Source organism: Heterodontus francisci, chromosome 40 (genome assembly GCF_036365525.1).
Source record: "Heterodontus francisci isolate sHetFra1 chromosome 40, sHetFra1.hap1, whole genome shotgun sequence".
NCBI classification, from domain to species: domain Eukaryota; kingdom Metazoa; phylum Chordata; class Chondrichthyes; order Heterodontiformes; family Heterodontidae; genus Heterodontus; species Heterodontus francisci.
Genome location: NC_090410.1, coordinates 5,129,931 through 5,150,324, shown reverse-complemented (window position 1 = coordinate 5,150,324; position 20,394 = coordinate 5,129,931). Strand labels below are relative to the sequence as shown.

General features: G+C 42.4%; 1 protein-coding gene across 3 annotated transcripts in view; it reads left to right on the top strand.

Moving 5' to 3' along the window:
- Positions 1-625: 625 nt before the first annotated feature.
- Positions 626-20,394, top strand: part of LOC137352994 (alpha-actinin-1-like) — a 155,676-nt gene continuing 135,907 nt past the window's right edge. Inside the window, exon 1 of one of the 3 annotated variants that reach the window (XM_068018864.1) lies at positions 626-1,079. In XM_068018864.1, the coding sequence (XP_067874965.1) occupies positions 954-1,079 (126 nt within the window). In that variant the 5' untranslated portion in view covers positions 626-953. Of the gene's footprint in view, positions 1,080-1,357; positions 1,376-20,394 lie in introns of those variants that run through there. The other 2 variants (XM_068018863.1, XM_068018865.1) reach the window with 2 other exon arrangements.

Genomic DNA, 20,394 nt, shown 5'->3' with positions numbered 1-20,394 from the left:
CTGCCTCTCAATCATAAGGTTCCCATTCTAAGGTTTGACCACAAAAATCAAGGCTGGCTGTTCAGTACTGCACTGTCAGAGGTGCTGTCTTTTGGATGAGATGTTAAACCAAGGTCCCATCTGCTTGCTCGTGTGGTTGTAAAAGATCCCATGGTACTGTTTCCAAGAAGAGCAAGGGCGTTATGCTGATGTCCTGGCCAACATTTATCTCTCAATCAACATGGCAAAAACAGATTTTTCCAGTCATCAACACATTACTGTCTGTGGGAGCTTGCTGTGCGCATACTGGCTGCAGGTTTCCTGCATTACAACAGTGACAACACTTCAAAAAAGTATTTCGTTGGCTGCGCGCTTTGAGGCACCTGGTGCTCGTGAAAGGCGCTATATAAATGCAAGTTTCCCTTTTGCCGATTGAGCGCCGAATTTAAGCGCAAACTGGGGACGGGCTCGAACTGCAACTCCCGCCGTCCTTGAGGCGGCGAGGCGTGGGTGTGGAGTAGCGCGCAGGCGCGGAGTGGGGGGGGAAGGGCGTTGGGGCGAGTAACGCGCAGGCGCGGAGGGGGGTGGTTAATGCCCAGGCGCTCCGCCCCCCATCGAGAGCAAGACCGTTTTTATTTGAGTTGTGAGCGAGCGAGCGAGACGGCGGAAGTAGGGGGGGGGGCTCAAGAAGCGGAGCGCAGGCGAGGCGAGCAGGCAGACGGAGAGCGGGCGGCTACGGAGAAGCCTAGTGTCTCCCACTCTCTCCGCCCAAACACACATTGCATAAGGCGACGGGCAACGGACATTTTTTTTTTAAACCAAAAGTGGGAGATAGGATTTTGACTCGAAGCTGCTGATTTTTTTTTTTAATTGTTATTGCCGGGAGTGGGTGGGTTGGTTGTCGAGTCAACGGCCGATCCTGAGTCAACGCGCCGCTGTGACTTTGCCGGTTGCCGAACTCCGCTCGCCCGGACATGGTCGACTATCACGAATCGAACTCGCAGTTCCAGCAGTCCAACCACGGGGACTACATGCAGCCCGAGGAGGACTGGGACCGCGACTTGTTGTTGGACCCAGCCTGGGAGCGACAACAACGGAAGGTAAAACAAAAAAAACCTGGCGAAGGCGTTCGGTAGGCGGAGGAGGGGAGGTAGGGCCATGGTTGGTTGGGGGTGGGTGGGGGGGGGGGGGATCTCTTCTATGTGCAAAGCAAGGCATTGAATTGTACAAAGCCCTACAGCTGGAAAAATGTCCCCCACCCCGCCCCTTTTCAAAGCAGAAAACTCTGAGCTGTGCAGTCAGCAGCGTTTTCTTGTAAACGTCACCAGTTCTCTTTACAACACAACGAATTTCTGCAACTCCATTAATTCTAGGTGTATGTAGGCGCGTACTTTAGGTATGTGACACGCCTGTTAACTTGGAGGCCTGAAATAATTGAGAATTTTGGTTGTATTGTAACGGTTCAGTTTATAGAAATGACAGACTGGATTTAAAAAAAAAACTAGACCGTCTCTAATTTATTTTACGACTCTTTTTATGCTGCTGGATAACGGAACCAACAGACTAAATATGTAAAAGACCAGTGAGTTGCATTATACTTAAAATGCTGAATGTTTTTAGTGATTCAGCAGTGCAAGGAGTTTGAAGGTGAGCAACAAAAGAGAAATTTACAGAGCTATGGGGGAGTGGGACTAGCTGACTCGCTCTTGTAACGAGATGGCACGGACATGGTGGGCCAAATGGCCGCCTTCTGTGCTGTAACTATTCTATGATTCTAGATACTCCGGTCTGCAAAGTGGCAAATTTGCAGTACTGAACATTGACTAAGTAGCCACGTTTCTTAAATAGTATTTTCACCTCTGAAGGCACTGATTATGGCTGGTATACAGAATGCCAGCAGTCCTGTGTCACGTCAAAGTGGCCATGGTTATTTGTAAGCCGGGATAGTGTGGTGGTAAGCAATTTACATAAGAGCTAGGAGCTGAAGTATGCAATTCAGCCCTTCGAGCTTGCATCATGGTTGGCCTCATCTCGGCCTCAACTCCACTTTCCTGCCCATTCTCTTCCATAACTCTTCAACCCATTACTAATTAAAAATCTGTCTATCTCCTCAAATTTACTCAACGTCGCCGCATCCACTGCACTCTGGGATAGTGAATTCCACAGACTCATGACCCTTTGAGAGAAGTAATTTCTCCATCTTTGTTTTAAATCTGCTACGCTTTATCCTAAAACTATGACCCCTCAACTATTCCTGTTCGACCATAGGAAACATCAGAACCCCACTTGCTTTTACTCAATTTTCTGCATTTGTGCAATTTCCAGTAACAGTCACTAACAGTTTTTATTTATATAGTGCATTTAGTGTAATAAAATATCCTAAGGTACTTCACAGGACTGTTATAAAGCTAAATTTGACATTGTTTAAAGGTGATATTAGGGCAGATGGCCAGAAGCTTGGTCAGAAGTAAGTTTTAAAAACTGTCTTAAAGGAGGAAAGCAAGGTGGAGCGGTTTAGGAAGGAAATTCTAGAGTTTAGGACACAGGCAACTGAAGGCACGGTTACTAGTGGTGGAATGATTAAAATCGGGGATGCTTAAGAGGCTAGAATTGGAGGAGCACTGACATATCTCAAAGTTGAGGGACATTGATCGGTTAGATAGGAAGAGACTTTTTCCCTTAGTGGAGGGGTCAATAACCAGGGGGCAAAGATTTAATGTAAGGGGCAGGAGGTTTAGAGGGGATTTGAGGAAAAATATTTTCACCTAGAGGGTGGTTGGAATCTGGGACGCACTGCCTGAAGTGGTGGTAGAGGCAGGAACCCTCACAACATTTAAGAAGTATTTAGATGAGCACTTGAAACGCCATAGCATACAAGGCTACAGGCCAAGTGCTGGAAAATGGGACTAGAATAGTTAGGTGCTTGATGGCCGGCACAGACATGATGGGCCGAAAGGCCTGTTTCTGTGCTGTATGACTCTGACTATCTGCACGGTTGTGGGAATATGGAGAGATGTGGAGAGGCAAGGCCATGGAAGGATTTGAAAACAAGGATGAGAATTTTAAAATCAAGGCATTGCTTAACCAGGAGTTGATGTAGGTCAGTGAGCACAGGGGTGATGGGTGAATGGGCCTTGCGAGTTAGAACAGGGGCAGTGGAGTTTTGGATGACAAGCTTACGGAGGATAGAATGAGAAGTTGTCTAGGTGTGCATTGAAATCCAGTCAAGAGGTAATGAAGGCATGAAGAAGTTTTCAGTGGTGGAGTCATGTGATATCACAGATTGCGTGGTCTTCGTGATGGTGTGGATATGTGGTTGGGAGCTCATTTATTTAGAGATACAGCACTGAAACGGGCCCTTCGGCCCACCGAGTCTGTGCCTACCAACAACCACCCATTTATCCTAGCCCTACAGTAATCCATATTCCCGACCACCGACCTACACTAGGGGCAATTTCCAATGGCCAATTTACCTATCACCTGCAAGTCTTTGGCTGTGGGAGGAAACTGGAGCACCCGGCGAAAACCCACACGGTCGCAGGGAGAACTTGCAAACTCCGCACAGGCAGCACCCAGAATTGAACCCGGGTCCCTGGAGCAGTGAGGCTGCGGTGCTAGCCACTGTGCCGCCCAACCACTGCGCTGCCCATCTTGGGTTCAGATATGACATTCAGGCTGTGAACAAGGAATTCTGGTCGGTTTACTCTCCTCAGCTCAGGAGCATAGATGCCAGTTGTAAAACTAATGCCACTGAGGACAGCTAATTTAGTACAGGGTTGGGGATAGAACTTTAGACCCTCACATCTGTGCAGATTAGCAACTTGGTAAGCCATTGGGGAAGCTGTAAAATCTTCAAAAGTAGATGCAGACTTGACTGCACTGTTGGGGGAAAGAAGTATTTTGTATATTAATTCTAGCTTTAAAATGTGTCCCTAATAAATAAGTGGGAATTTTTTCCTAAATTGTTTTGACTTTTGTGTTTTTTGAGGACAGTTGAGTCAAAATCTAACTTCTGTTAGGCTGTAGAGGGAGCATAAATTATAGACCTATTAATAAAGTATACCATTCTGTTTTCCCACTCTGAAGTAAGATCTGACAGAATCTCTGGCCCACGATTTTATGGGCACTGAACTGCTGTTGGTATCCATTTATCTCTTAATGGTGAATGTTTTTAGAGGAGCAGTGACATTAAATATGAATGGGGGAGAATGTCATGGAGAGCTTGAGTGCTGTAGCAGTTCTGCATTTTTAAATTCAGAAGGGCCTTGTGTGTATTAAATCTATCCTAGATAGGCTTTGCCACGGACTGATTGACATTTGCCAGCATAAGTGATCAGTATTCTTCCAGTAAGTTAGCTATTTCAGCTTCTGCTGTTCCAGCTGTTTGCAAGGTGCTGGTGTCTGCACTTTTTTTTACATGAGCCATTCAAATTTAGTCCATTTGTGAGAAAACTATATAAATGGGGCAATTTAGCTGTTTTTGACATTGTGGATTTAGAATTCTGAATCTTGGTTCTGCTGTTTTCTAACTATGCAAATTGGTTTGCAACTGTTCAAGTTGGTATGAAAACAGGCTGTGCAAAACCTGATTTAAAAATAAAAATATTTTGAGGGATGTGGGTGTTGCTGGTTATACCAGCATTTATTACCTTTGAGAAGGTGCTGGTGAGCTGCCGCCTTGAACCGCTGCAGTCCTTGGAATGTAGGTACACCAACAGTGCTGTTAAGGGATTCCAGGATTTTAACCTAGCGATCGTTCTGAGCCAGGATGGTGTGTGGCTTGGAGGGGAACTTGCAGGTGGTCCTGTGCATCTGCTGCCTTTGGCCTTCTAGGTGATAGTGGTTGTGGCTTTGGAAGGTGCTGTTGCAGGAGCCTTGGTGAGTTGCTGCAGTGCATCTTGTAGATGGTACACGCTGCTGCCATTGAGCATTGGTGGTGGAGGGAGTGAATGTTGAAGGTGGTGGATGGGGTGCTAGTGAAGTGGGCTGCTTTGTCTTGGATGGTGTTGAGCTTCTTTAAGTGTTGTTGGAGTTGCACCCACCCAAGCAAGTGGAGAGTATTCCATCACACTCCTGACTTGTGCCTTGTAGATGGTGGACAGGCATTGGGGAGTCAGGAGGTGAGTCACTCGCTGTAGAATTCCCCAGCTCTTGTAGCCACAACATTTATGTGGTTGGTCCAGTTCAGTTTGTGGTCAATGGTAACCCCCAGGATGTTGATAGTGGAGGATTCAGCGATGGTAAAGCCATTGAACGTCAAGGGGAAATGCTGAGATGGTCATTGCCCACCACTTGTGTGGCGCAAATGTTACTTGCCACACATCAGCCCAAGCGTGAATGTTGTCCAGGTCTTGCTGCATATGGACACAGGCTGCTTCAGTATCTGAGGCGTCGTGAATATGCAATCTTCAGCACCAATCATCAGCGAACATCCCTGCTTCTGACCTCGAGATGAAGGGAAGGTCATTGATTAAGCAGCGGAAGTTGGTTGGGTCTGGGACACTACCTTGAGGATCTCCTGCAGTGATGTCCTGGGGCTGAGGTGATTGGCCCTGGCAGAACCCAAACTGAGCGCCAGTGAGCAGGTTATTGCTGAACAAGTGCAGCTTGATAGCACTGTCGATGACACACCTTCCATTACTTTGCTGATTGGGAGTAGACCGATAGGGTGGTAATTGGCCGGGTCGGATTTGACCTTTTTGTGCACAGGACCTACCTAGGCAATTTGCACATTGCCAGGACGATGCCAGTGTTGTGGCTGTACTGGAACAGCTTGGATCGGGGCATGGCTTGTTCCAGAGCACAAATCTTCAGTACTATAGCTGGAATGTTGTCAGGGCCCATAGCCTTTGCAGTATCTAGTGCCTTCAGCTGTTTCTTGATCACGTGGAGTGAATTGGATTGGCTGAAGACTGGCATCTCTGTTGCTGGACCTTGAGACTGAGATGGATCATCCAATCTGCATTTCTGGCTGAAGATGGATGCAAGTGCTTCAGCCTTGTCTTTTGCACTGATGTGCTGGGCTCCCCCCATTGATGAGGATGGGGATGTTTGTGGAGTCTCTTCCTTCTGTCAGTTGTTTAATTGTCCACCACCATTTGTGACTGGATGTGGCAGGACTGCAGAGCTTAGATCTGACCCGTTGGTTGTGGGATTGCTTAGCCTTGTCTATTGCATGCTGCTTCCACTGTTTGGCATGCAAGTAGTCCTGTATTGTAGCTTCACCAGGTTGACGGCTTGTTTTAGGTGTGTGTGGTGCTCCTCCTGGCATGCCCTCCTACACTCTTCATTGAGCCAGTGTTGGTCCCCTGGCTTGATAATGGTAGAGTGGAGGATGTGCCAGGCCATGAGGTTACAGATTGTGGTTGAATACAGTTCTGCTGCTGCTGATGGCCACACTGCCTTATGGATGCCCAGTTTTGAGTTGCTAGATCTGTTCGAGATCTATCCCATTTAACATGGTGGTAGTGCAACACAACATTATGGTGGTACCCTCAGTGTGAAGACATGACTTCGTCTCCACAAGGATTGGGCAATGGTCTCTCCTACCAATACTGTCCTGGACAGATGTATCTGTGACAGGTAGATTGGTGGGGATGAAGTCAAGTAGGTTTTTTCCCTCTTGGTTCCCTCACCGCCTGCCACAGTCCCAGTCTTGCAGCATGTCCTTTAGTGCTCGGTCAGTAGTGGTACTATCAAGCCACTCTTGGTGCTGGACATTGAAGTCCCCCAGCCAGAGTACATTTTTGTGCCCTTGCTACCGTCAGTGCTTCTTCCAATTGGTGTTCAACGTGGAGAAGCACTGATTCATCAGCCTGGGTGGGGGGGTGCGCAGTAGGTGGTAATCAGCAGGAGGTTTCTTTGCCCATATTTGACCTGATGCCATGAGACCTCATGGGGTCAGGAGTCAATTTTGAGGACTCACAGGCACTTCCCTCCTGACTATATGCTACTATGCCGCCACCTCTGGTGGGTCTGTGTCCTGCTGGTGTAAACTGAACACAAACTGCCTGCAAAGTGCATTTTTCCACACCTTATAATTGGCCTGCACTATGTAGTCAGATTCACGACGAACTTGGAATTGTACTATGTTCACCTGTGTTGGGGGGCAAAATGTGTCAATGAAAACAAACACAAAAAAATTGGAAATTTGGAAATACACAACAGATCTGGTAGTGGAGGGTGGGGTGCGGGTTACTGAAATTAACCCTGTTCTGACGGAGATCCCAATTTTTAACCTATCATTTACAGGTTCTGGTGTCTTCAGAAATTAATTAAAATTGTGAACATTTACTTTTTTCAATTTTTTTTTTGTGGATATGATAGTTTTGCACTTTTCCCTGACTGCCTTTAAAGACAGAACCTGGATGACTGATCTTTGCATGGGCTGGTGGGCAATGTTGATGAATGTCATTTTAGTGTATATGAGGAGCCATCCAGGTGTGCTCGGCTTTAAGTTTCGAATAAATTTGCATTAACAACCATTCCTGCAAATTTAATCCGCATTAAAAACTGCTGGTCTGCCAATATTGAGATTTCACATCCTTATTTGTGCAGGTGTCTTTTCAGAGGCAGTTTGTAAAAGCCTTATGGGAAGTAAAGTTTCCTCGGTCATGGACCTGATGCATGCGTCATTGTGTTAGTCAGTTATTAAATATTGCTGGTTTGAACAATTTTTTTCTCTAGCTGATCAATCTTAAATTTGAACCTTGTGTGGATTGGATGGATTTTAAGCCTTTGTGCTTGCGCTTCTAAGTTCGTGGTCCTCACAAAACCAATTGATTTATCACATCCATAGATGAGATGCTGTGATCTTGTAGGTATGTGACAATGTAGTCAGTTTGGAATGTATATAAAATCTAAACTTTTTAAACATCGGATCTAATTATCTGTATATTCATGAATTGGAAAATTAGATTATTTCTGGTTTTTTTGGTTCTTTCCATAATTTTTTTGGAAGACTAAATTTTACATTTTTAAGTGTAGCACAAATTTATTTATAAATGTTTTGATTATTTGGAATCTGACTTCTGAAAGCAGTGACTTGCTCCCATACATAGCATGTCGCACTTGGTTGCCGCTCAACCTTAGAAAATATGAATATGTACTTAAACATTATTAGAGTTGCACTTGGATAAGAAATCCAATGAGTAAAGCTCAACTCTTATCAAGCAATTCAAGGCCTGCTTTGCTTTTATTTAATGTTTATATAACTGGCTTTATTAAAACAAAGCATTAATATATGGTGCCAGTTGGTTCATTTTAACACTAAAGTGTCCAGAAGTGAGATGAACAATTATAAAATGTCTGGATTGCTGCTTGTGGTTTTACGTGTATTGTATGTGAAGGTTTACATGTAGGCTTGAAGCAGTAGAGATGGTGAGTTTTTTTAAATAGTAATTGTTAACAATAGTAGTTCCCCAGCTATTGGGATAGATCTGGGGACTGAAAAGTAAAGTTTATTTTATTTTTTAAATTTTTATTTAGAGATACAGCACTGAAGCAGGCCTTTTGACCCACCGAGTCTGTGCCGACCAACAACCACCCATTTATACTAACCCTACAGTAATCCCATATTCCCTACCACCTCCCTACACTAGGGGCAATTTATAATGGCCAATTTGCCTATCATCTGCAACTCTTTGACTGTGGGAGGAAACCGGAGCACCCAGTGAAAACCCATGCAGTCACAGGGAGAACTTGCAAACTCCACACAGGCAGTACCCAGAATTGAACCCGGGTCCCTGGAGCTGTGAGGCTGCGGTGCTAACCACTGCGCTACTGTGCTGTTGGCAGTTTAAAATGTGTATATTGTGGTTTTCTGCCACTTGTGCTGTGCAGTCTGCCATGTCAGATAAAATGTCAAAAAGGGATGTCTGATGCTTCTGATTGGCTAACGTCCCCACAAGTTAGCTGCCCACATCCTGGTGTCAACCAACTGATTTTCAATCTGTAACGTTGGGACTTTAGTATTGGTGCATTGCAAGTCCTAGCAAACTATTGCATTGTTGCTGACTTTTAATTCTGCATTCTTTCACTTACTATGCATCTTATCCATTATGACTTGTTGCACTTCTAGTATCCACAAGACATCAATAACCAAGGCGATTTAGTCAAGGACCCATTTTTTTCTCTTATTAGGTTAGCATCCTGGTGGTGTGCAACCACTCACTACTGGATCTTGCACTTTGGATGATGACAAACAGTTATTTGCACAAGTTATTTAAAGTTGGATGACAAATGGTTGGGGAAAGATTACTGCAGAGCCAGCCTATTATGCAGGCTGAGCGCTTGACTTGATCAGTCTGGCAAAATGGCATAATGTGATTGTTGCTTTGTTTTGTTGGTGGAAATCGTGCATAATGGACCATTGCAGAAGTCAGAATGTTGATCAATATTCTAGATGCTTTAATAGAATTGTGTTGACTGACTGCTTTTGTCTCCATGATTTCTTTGATTTCATAATTTGCTGTCACAGCTAGAACCTCGTGCTTCCAATCATCCAGTAAGACTGCCAGAGACTAATGTCATACTTCAAATCTAAAAATGGGAGAACGAATGCAGAAGTCATTTTAGCATCTCTTTTCTGGGACCCAGATTGTACTGACAATAATGGCAAGAGCTGACCAGAAACCAAATTGGTTATCAGAATATTGTAAACTGCCAGTGTGTGGGTCTTGCACAGTTGACTGATATATTTTTTGTCTGCCACCAATGTCATAGTCTACATAGTGGCAGAACTAACTGTTCTTCCTCCAACATTTGTATTTTGTTTATTGGAATCTCATATACTGTGGAAGTAGGACCCCAGCCATATACTCCTTGTCGGAATAAATCCGGTGTAGAAAATGGTGATTTGACAGTAAACCTGAAGCTCTGGTTTCCTTTTCTTACTCTGTCTTTCCATAACTATTGCTGTTCTGTGTTCCCACTACCTGGGATCTTTATTGGAACCTTATGCAAAGAGTGGAAACACTTCTGAAAATCAGATTATACTCTGAGGTAAAGTAATGAGGTGTACTGTAGTAATAAATAGCATTATGCTGTTTTTTAAAATTCCAGTGATGCCCATATTGCATTATTATTGGCTGCAGCAACTCAACTTGGCTAATTTAAGCATTCCTCAACAAGCCTGTGGTATGTGTACTAATCATGTAATTTCTTGATACCTAATTTCTTGTTGCCTAATGCATTCTTTTGTCATTCCCATCTGCCTCACTTGTCATACCTCTTGCTTTAAAAAAAAATGTATGCATGTTTCTTTGCTATGAATTGTATTCATACTATGGCACATAGTGGGGTAGCTAACAAAGCAGAGACTTACCTGCCTAATTCCCATTCCCATCTTCTCATGATCACAAAATTGCTTTCCTCACTTTAGCCCACTAGCAACATGAGAAAATGAAAAGCAAGATTTTGAGATATGGGGACAAAATTGAGTTCTGAATGTTAAAAGACTTCGATGATTCTGCAGGCAAATCAGTAGTAGAGTTTAAATTTTAAACATCTTTGTATTTGGTTTTTGTTGGCATTTTGAGTGCTGCCCCAACTAGCAAAATAGAACGGTTTCTGCCCCTGTCTTTCTAATGCTTTTCACTACTTGATTGAGATTCTTCAAAAAACTGAAAGATGCTTGATGACAAAGAAGAAACACTTCACAGGATATTCAACAGATTGATTGCTTTGTATTGGTAGCTGGTCTACCTGATTCTCTTGCCTCCTGTTATCTTCCTTTGTGTCTGTGCCATAGGCAAGCTTGATTATCACCCAGTTTTAAATTTTGATAGTTTGCATTATAATCTATCCTTATTTTGCACACCTATTGTGTGCTTTAAAAAAAAAGCAGGTAGTATTGGCATGAAGCTTGTGGAGAGGTGTTTTTAAATTGTGATGTTGCTGAATGACAAGTTCATTTGTATTTGGTTGAAGGAAGATTGTTGTCCAGGACAGTGAGCCTCTGCTCTTTGATGTTGTGCCATAGGTTCTGTTATGTCTACTTAGACCCCTTCCCAAGCTTGTTCAGCATATCTGGAAAAAGCTAATCTCTGATCATTAAGCAGTCTCAATAGTGCTCTGAAACATCAGTTCAGATTATGTGCTCAGATCCTGGATGGGGCTTGAAATAAATTTCCATTTCAGTAATGTTTTTTTTTGTCTCTAAGCATTTTGTGTAGTGACCTTATTTTTGTGTACTGTATGTAGGCAAACATTTTTATCCATTATATGCACTTGATGTGAGATCCTCCTCTATCCATTTGTGCTGGCACTGTTCATTGGCCTTACAGTAGTCTAAGGGATTATATTGGGTGCCTTTTCCCATGTGATTTCCAATAACCAGCAGTTATTCCAATATGTTTGTAGCTGTATACTGAATGCTTTATCATAGTGTTTTTCCAAGTTGTTACTTTGCTTTTTTTAAAAAAAAAACTAGTCATACCAATATTTAATCTCTGAACTTGTTTGTTCTCTTGCCTCTGCATCTTTTTGTTACCCATCATTGGCAACCAAGCAATCAGTAGCCTGGTCCCTATGCACTGGAATTCCCTCCAGAAACCCCTGTCTTCACCTGCTGAAACACTGCTTTTCAATGCACATCCTTGACCCTAACCCATGCCAATATATCCTTTAGCTCTGCCCTTTTTTGACTGTTAAGTGCCTTGGAATATCTTTCTATGCTAAAAGCCCTGTATAAATATAACAAGTTTATTGATTGCAGTAAGAAAATACTAGTTTGATTTAATAACTCTGCTCCAATAAGTAACTCAAAACTTGTATATCGAACTGGAGTTCATCTGACCTAGAATTGAGCTGGTAATGATTTTTTTGGACAATAGATTTTTTAAAATTAAGTTGCATGTTATTTTCATTGTGGTGCCATATCATTCTATTGTTTTGCCGATGTGTCTCTGTACTGGTTCTGTTTGTGCTTTAAAATTCTGCTTGTACTTTAAACCATTAATAGATTTTGTATTTCCAGAATTCATTTTTTTTTGTAGCTATTGTCATTTAGCAATGATTCAGTCGCATAGTTATTACTGGACCAACATCCCAGATGTCATGAGTTCAAATCCTACAATTATAAATCTGAAATTTGTGGGCTGTCACTAGGATGAAAAGACATGAAAGTTGCTGAATTGTTGTAAAAATACAAACTGATTTACTAATCCTCTTTGGGGAAGAGGGACCTGACACGATGCTTTGGTGTTGCCCAACCCAAGAAAGAGTAGGGACGGTGGTTGACTAGGTAGATTTTTAAGACTATTATTGAAGATGAGGAAGGGTTTAGAAAGTATTTCAGAATGTGGAGTGAGATGGCAATAAATGGTATAGGGTTGGTTGATCCACTGAGCATTTCCCCCATCCCAATCAGTGGAAGGCAAGGAGTACATGGAGCTAGAATTACAGTAGTAGGGTGGAGTGAGGCTCTGGAAGGATTGGTAAATGAAGCTTTTAAAATCAAGGTGAGAAACCAGAATGCTGGGAGTTGGTGATGGGACTGTTAGCTGAGCAGACTTCTTATGGGATAGAATTCAGGAGATGGATTTTTTGATTGGGTTAAAATGCCTCTAGGGTGAACTTCAGGATCTGGGAAGAAGGGTATCCGAAAAGTTAAGCCAGAAGGTAGTGAAGAAATGTATGATTTTGGTCACGGTTTGAGGCAAAGGATGAAGATTGTCTTTTTTCAGATGTGGAGATGTGTTCTTTACGGAATGAATGTGGGACTTTAAACACGGCTCGATCAAGGAGAAGACTCAGCTTTTGAAATATTAAGTTCAGCATGAGCAGGTAGTCAGTTGGGCGATGGAGTCTAAGGTGAAGGTGTGAAATTGTGATGAGCCAAAGGAGATGGTTTTGGTTTTGTTAATTTTAAGCTACAGAAAGATCTGGCTCTACAACAAAACTTGCATTTCTGTAGTGGCTTCCACCTTGGAAAAATATATGAAAGTATTCCGGAAACATGTGGGAATGAATGCTGAGCCAAAGGAGACATGAAGAGGGGTAACCAAAATCTGGGTCGGGGTGTAAATGTTGTCAGTCTTGCCTTTGTCAGAGTTTCGGGTTCAGGTCTCACTCTAGAGATAGGCCCATCTAGAGTAACGCCAGCGCACTAAGGAGTGCTACAGAGTCTTTCGAATGTGATGCTAAACTGATACCCTGTCTGCCCTCTTTGACACTGTTTGAACGAGAGCAGGGTAGTTCTGCTGGTTTGGCCAGCATTTATCTTTAATCCGACACTGTTTTTAAACCAGATTATCTGGTCACTTCTCCCCTTACTGTTTGTAGTAGCCAATTTGTATACTGCATTTCCCTACATTAAAATAGCAATTATACTTCAAAGTATGTTACTGGTTGTGAAATTTTTGGTATGTCCAAGACTGGAAAAGTGCTATTAAAAATACAAATAAGTCCTTTTTTCCTAAATGGGAGAAGGACTTTAAAAAGATTCAAAGTTTTTGAAAGAGGAATTTCAGAGAGTGGGAACTGTACAGTTAGAGGCACAGTTGCCCATGGTGGGCTGAAGTCAGAAATGGAAAGATTGGCTGGGCAGTTGTAGGCTGGAGGAGGGTAACCAGGGCAAATTTTTAATGAGGCGTGTAGCTCTGCTTGGGTGATGGGCTAGCAGGACGGTGTGAATTTATTCCTGACTTGTTAGACAAGCAGATGAACAGTGTAGTAACTGTCAAGGTTAGTGATTTGGTAAAGCTGGGTGTAAACGTGAGGGCTGGCCCATGCCTGGATACTAAGTGACGGCATATAGATGATTAGCGGGGCCAAGGATAAAACTGAGCCCTACTGGCGATGGCTGGCTGAGCCTGTAGAACCTATTGCACGGTGGAGAAATTATGTCTCTCAAACTTAGTGTGGGAGATTTTCAAAACTAAGAATCTGCATCGACCATTGAGAATAGAATTTGAACAGAGTTCTGACTCTTTATGGGTGTGTCTATTCTGTCCTGTGACGGTTCCTGAGATATCTTTTATGTTCTGTGTTTGTGCAGCAACCCGTCTGGCACTGAGACAAGTGTGGTTTTGCGTGTGTGTGGAATGCCAGCAATGTGCTGGCGACCAATGGGGCCCAACAGGACACCACGCAATCTTAAACTTTAATAGTTATCAAGGCAATTATTTTATCCACCTTTTTCATAATTAGAAACGGTACTATTGATATATTTCCATTAGGAAGACTTGGACAAATTCTCTAGCTTTTATGTTTAATGATTTGCACAATGGGATGGAACGTATCTGGGCCTGTAGTCACCCAGATGTATTTGAATTCTTTCCGTTCATAATGAATGGGTGTTTGCCTTTTGTCTTACAAATGGCTCTGATGAACAGGATTACTTAGTATAGTTTAAATATATAAATTTTCGTATTGGTAGAGATTACGGGTTGACCTAGGGTGTTTTTTGTTGCTGAGAAATGGTTTAAAACAAATGCAATTTGGAAGTCCACAGACCCAAATAAAAAGATGCGTTCACTAAATTGACTTTATGAATCTTAATACTTTATAATGTATCTGCATATCGTTAACGTCGCGAAAGATGTTCACTTTTTTTTTAATGTTGCTTGCAGTTGGGAGGAGTTGGTTGACGGGAATGCATTCAAATTTTGTTTGAAGGTGGCGTAGAATCTTGTTTCCGGTCGTGAATATCCTGGACCCCTTTTCTTATGGAGTCGCAGTGTTTGCATAGACGCTTTTCTGTTTTGCAGATGAAGTGATTTTAAACTTATGTTTTCTTAAAATGAATGAAATGGCAGGAAACGACATCCGGCCATAAAATAGAGAAAATGGCGCAGTTTAAATGTTTGTAGTTCTGTCAAGCGGACGAGATTGAAAATGCTGGAGCGGTGGCTCCAGAACTCAGTAGCATTACGTTTTTAATGTAAAAACTTTTTCCTTCTTTGGAAAAAAAATTAGATGGGTTACACAGCGATTCAGTCAAAAGTTCTAGAAGTGTCACCCTTCAGTGTGATTTTATTGACTTTATTTTTTGGTAGGTGTAATTTATATATTTAAATAAAACTTCACTTTGAGGGTTTTTTTTGTGATCATTAAAATCTCATTGCTGACAGTCTGATCGTGGCAGCTTTATGCTAACTCAACTTTATTTATAAATACCACTTTGTTACAATGTCCTCTACTATACTTGGGTAACCAGCAGTCAAAATAGTTGGTGTAATTGTTTAACCCTTCAACTACTGAATTTGGCAGGAATAATCATTTCATAAAATGCTTTTTACAAAATATCCTATAAATACAAGACCAAAATTAATTTAGGACTTAATGCTGGCCTACTTCATAGTCTAATCAAAATTAGTAGTTATGAGACAAAAGTTGTTTTGAAGGAAATAATCTGTGAGCCTACATGGGAAGCTTTGGAGACTTAAGATTCACCACTTTTATTTGTAACATGGGTGGGTCAGTCTCTCAAGCTGCTGCTCCTGTTGCTAGTATTGAGTTCCATTACGTTTTTACCAAATTAATAGGGATGGGAGAAAGATTGAAATTTCCTGTTTTGATTGATTGAGAATCATGTGTACTTTTAAAAATGCTTTTAAGTATATTCCAAAAATGTCTATAGAATAGATATAATTCTTCTTTCTTTGGGCCTCCTTATCTCGAGAGACAATGGATATGCGCCTGGAGGTGGTCAGTGGTTTGTGAAGCAGCGCCTGGAGTGGCTATAAAGGCCAATTCTGGAGTGACAGGCTCTTCCACAGGTGCTGCAGAGAAATTTGTTTGTTGGGGCTGTTGCACAGTTGGCTCTCCCCTTGCGCCTCTGTCTTTTTTTTTGCCAACTACTAAGTCTCTTCGACTCGCCACAATTTAGCCCTGTCTTTATGGCTGCCCGCCAGCTCTGGCGAATGCTGGCAACTGACTCCCACGACTTGTGATCAATGTCACACGATTTCATGTCGCGTTTGCAGACGTCTTTATAGCAGAGACGTGGACGGCCGGTGGGTCTGATACCAGTGGCGAGCTCGCTGTACAATGTGTCTTTGGGGATCCTGCCATCTTCCATGCGGCTCACATGGCCAAGCCATGTCTTTCAACACACCATTAACATATTGTTTGCCTTTGCTCCATGACCTTTTGGTCAGCTATGTGGCCTTGTCCAATCTACACCTTCTCCTTTGTTATCTCTTGCCCCACCCCCACCTCACTTGCTTATAACCTGTGACATCTTTAATATTTGTCAGTTCCGAAGGGGGGTCACTGACCCGAAAGACAATAGATATAATTACTTTTGACAATTCAATATCACAAGGCGCTACTACTTGAGTTTAGGAGAAATGTTTTGAATACTGCAGTGAGTATTTGTAATCTCATGACTAAGGTACCAGAACTATCATTGCAGGATTTTAAAGTTGACTCGAGACAGGACGTCCTTTGTACCTAGTGTATTGTCTGAAGTAGGGTTTTGATACATTCCTCCTGTAGTAAATCAGAACCAATAATTCTGCACATATAACTATTTACGAAAACTCAAATAATGATGCTCGACATGATCTGGGTTTTTCTGGTAACTAGTTTTAATGAATCCAGTAAGATTACTTTGTTGCAGCTGTCCACAATCGCTACATAATAAAAGTAAAATACTGCGGATGCTGGAAATCTGAAATAAAAACAAGAAATGCTGGAACCACTCAGCAGGTCTGGCAGCATCTATGGAAAGAGAAGCAGAGTTAACGTTTCGGGTCAGTGACCCCCCTTCGGAACTGACAAATATTAAAGATGTCACAGGTTATAAGCAAGTGAGGTGGGGGTGGGGCAAGAGATAACAAAGGAGAAGGTGTAGATTAGACAAGGCCACATAGCTGACCAAAAGGTCATGGAGCAAAGGCAAACAATATGTTAATGGTGTGTTGAAAGACAAAGCATTAGTACAGAAAAAGTGTTAACGGACTGAATATTGAACAGCAGCAAGTGCAAACATGAAAAAAAAAACAGTGGGTAAGCAAACTGAGCAAACTAAGATGAAATGAAATAAATGCAAAAAAAGGTTGTAAAAAATGTAAAAAAAGGAAAAAAGAAAAAATAACTAAAAATAAAAGTAAAATGGGGGGCTGTCATGCTCTGAAATTATTTAACTCAATGTTCAGTTCGGCAGGCTGTAGTGTGCCTAATCGGTAGATGAGATGCTGTTCCTCGAGCTTGCGTTGATGTTCACTGGAACAATAGCTGCATGTCGGGCATGAGTTTTGGTTACCTCTACCTTTAAAAATAGAGGGTGTGACAGCAGATGAGGATTCTGTGTCCCTGACCTCTGAAGATTTGAACTGAAGTCTTGAAGTTCAGTCCTGAATCCTGTACCCTTTTCTTAAAAATTTCTGGTTAGACCTGTGAAAGTTCATTTGGTTTATCTTTCCTATGCTGTTTACCATTCAGCGCATGGGTAAGGCTTCCACTGCTATGTCCAGACTGGCCAAGAGAGTGTGGGAAAATGGCGCACTGACACGGAACACAAAAGTCCGAGTGTATCAGGCCTGTGTCCTCAGTACCTTGCTCTACGGCAGCGAGGCCTGGACAACGTATGCCAGCCAAGAGCGACGTCTCAATTCATTCCATCTTCGCTGCCTTCGGAGAATACTTGGCATCAGGTGGCAGGACTATATCTCCAACACAGAAGTCCTTGAAGCGGCCAACACCCCCAGCTTATACACACTACTGAGTCAGCGGCGCTTGAGATGGCTTGGCCATGTGAGCCGCATGGAAGATGGCAGGATCCCCAAAGACACATTGTACAGCGAGCTCGCCACTGGTATCAGACCCACCGGCCGTCCATGTCTCCGTTATAAAGACGTCTGCAAACGCGACATGAAATCGTGTGACATTGATCACAAGTCGTGGGAGTCAGTTGCCAGCATTCGCCAGAGCTGGCGGGCAGCCATAAAGACAGGGCTAAATTGTGGCGAGTCGAAGAGACTTAGTAGTTGGCAGGAAAAAAGACAGAGGCGCAAGGGGAGAGCCAACTGTGCAACAGCCCCAACAAACAAATTTCTCTGCAGCACCTGTGGAAGAGCCTGTCACTCCAGAATTGGCCTTTATAGCCACTCCAGGCGCTGCTTCACAAACCACTGACCACCTCCTGGCGCGTATCCATTGTCTCTCGAGATAAGGAGGCCCAAAAGAAAAGAATACTTCCTAAAATCACCTCTCAATGCCCTTGGCTTGGAGTTGAATTCATTAGAAACTTGAGGTCAGAACATCAACTCCTGGGGCACCCCAACTTGACATTTTCATACCCTCTCTTTTTCTCCCTCCCATGTTTTCTAATCCATTTCCAATATTTACCCTGAATCCCCACACCTTTTTGGCCTTGGCTAATAGCTGTTCTAATCAATATTGTCAAATTGCTTTTGAAAGTCGGAGTTCAATTCATGGGACTTGTAGTGCATTTGGGAAATCACTTCCTCAAAGAAAAGGGATTGGTCAGAGTCCATGTTCACAGCTGTACTGCAATCTAGTAAAGAGCAAATCCAAGTTTGCTCTTGATTTTTACATTATTTTGGGATGATCGCAAAACTGTTGCCTGTGCCTGACTTGTATCCTTTTTTAAATATGGGCAGTATGTTGGTCTACTAATCTGGGACTTTTCCAGTGACCTGACTCCTTCATAATTGTAAACACTTCACCAAACTTAGTATTATAGAATAAATACCATCTATCCCATGGGTTTTTTGTATTATTTAGTCTAACAATTCCATCTTTCATTATGAAGTTATAAACTTTCTTGAGCTTTGTTTGAGGGGGGCAGTTTGTTCAAATCTATCTTGAGTACTTAGAATAAATAATCACTGAGTTTATGGTCTCGTGCTGATCCTATGCTTTGACCCAATGTGCTGGCTGTTTGCACTTGTATGGTGCCTTTCACATAATCAGGTTATCCAATGAATCACTTTGAAGCATAGTCATTCTTACATAGGCAAATCTAGCAGTCAATTTGTGCATAGCAAGGTCCCAAAAATGGGAGAGATAAATGACCAGTTATTCTCATTTAGTTGAGGGATAAATAATGGGCAAGATATCAGGGGAGCTCATCTGATTAGTGCTATGGGATAGTTTACATTTTCCTGAGCCTGCAGATGGGACCTTCCATTTAACAACTTATATGGAAAAACAGCATCTCCAACAATGCTGTACCCCCACCCCATTCAATATCAAACAAAAGTTTCTGGTTGGAATATGTGTTCAAGTCCATTATGGACCTTGAACCCACAATCTTACCCTGAAGTGAGTCTTGCTGCTGAGCCAATGAGATAGACAATGGGTAGAAATTTAAATGGGACATTTGTTCCCAATACAGATTGAGATGAAAAGGGAGGGGAAAGTGGGAGGTGCACACATAAGTTTTTAAAATATAAAAATCTGATGAATGACATCTTGTTCTAGTTTGTGGTAATGTAATTAGCCAAATGGGATTCCTATCCCTTTAGCTCTAGTAGTGAGCCTTCCATAATTCATCTACAGACAGTGAAACATTTTTTTTCTTCCCACTTTTTTTTTGAGGTGCTGATTTTTCATCCACTAAGACTGGAAGTACTAGTACCTTTCTAAGTCACTACTCTTCTTGCGTGAGGTGGAGCACATCAGTGGGTAGCTTGGTGGGGCAGGCTCATGTATAATGAGCCTTATTTGTCCATATTTGCAGTTTCCAGCATGGTACCTAGATAATGGTCAGGCCCAGGTACACTGGGTAACTTGTTGCCATTTCTTTTCATGACTCACTTCGTCTAGTTGTGCCCTGCAGCTGCTCAAGTTAAGACAGGATAACGCACTATACCAAGTCGGGGGTAGAACTTGGGGGTTTTCTTGAGTGAGGCTGATTGAGCCTTTTTAAGGAAACTTTTTTTTCCCCCTCAGTTACTTTCAGAATATAGAGTTCATTAACTGTGGCTCAGTGGGTAACACAATCACCTGAGTTGGATTCTGGGTTCAAATCCCAGTCCAGAATCTAGGCTAACACTCCAGTCCAATACTGAAGGGATTCTGCACTGTCGGAGGTGGCGCATTTCGGAGGAAATGCTAAGCAGAGGCCCCATCTCCACGTTCAAGTGAACGTAAAAGAACCCATGACACTATTTTGAAGAACAGGGGCGTTATTCCTGGCCAATATTTATCCCATAATCAGCAACACTTTAAAAAAAAAAAAAAAAAATCCGTCTGGTCGTTATCGCGTTGTTTGTGGGAGCTTGCTTTATGCCAATTATCTGCTATGTGTCTTAAATTGCAACAGTGACTACACTTCAGAAGGGCTTCAAAGTCTGTCTTCTACTGGGATTAGAAATTAATAAATTCATTAATACTTAATAGTTCCCCTCAATCTGCTGTGGTTTGGTTTCAGTATGTACTGATATCATTGATATTGATATTACATCATTAGTATAAATTTGTAATGAGATTACACAGGTT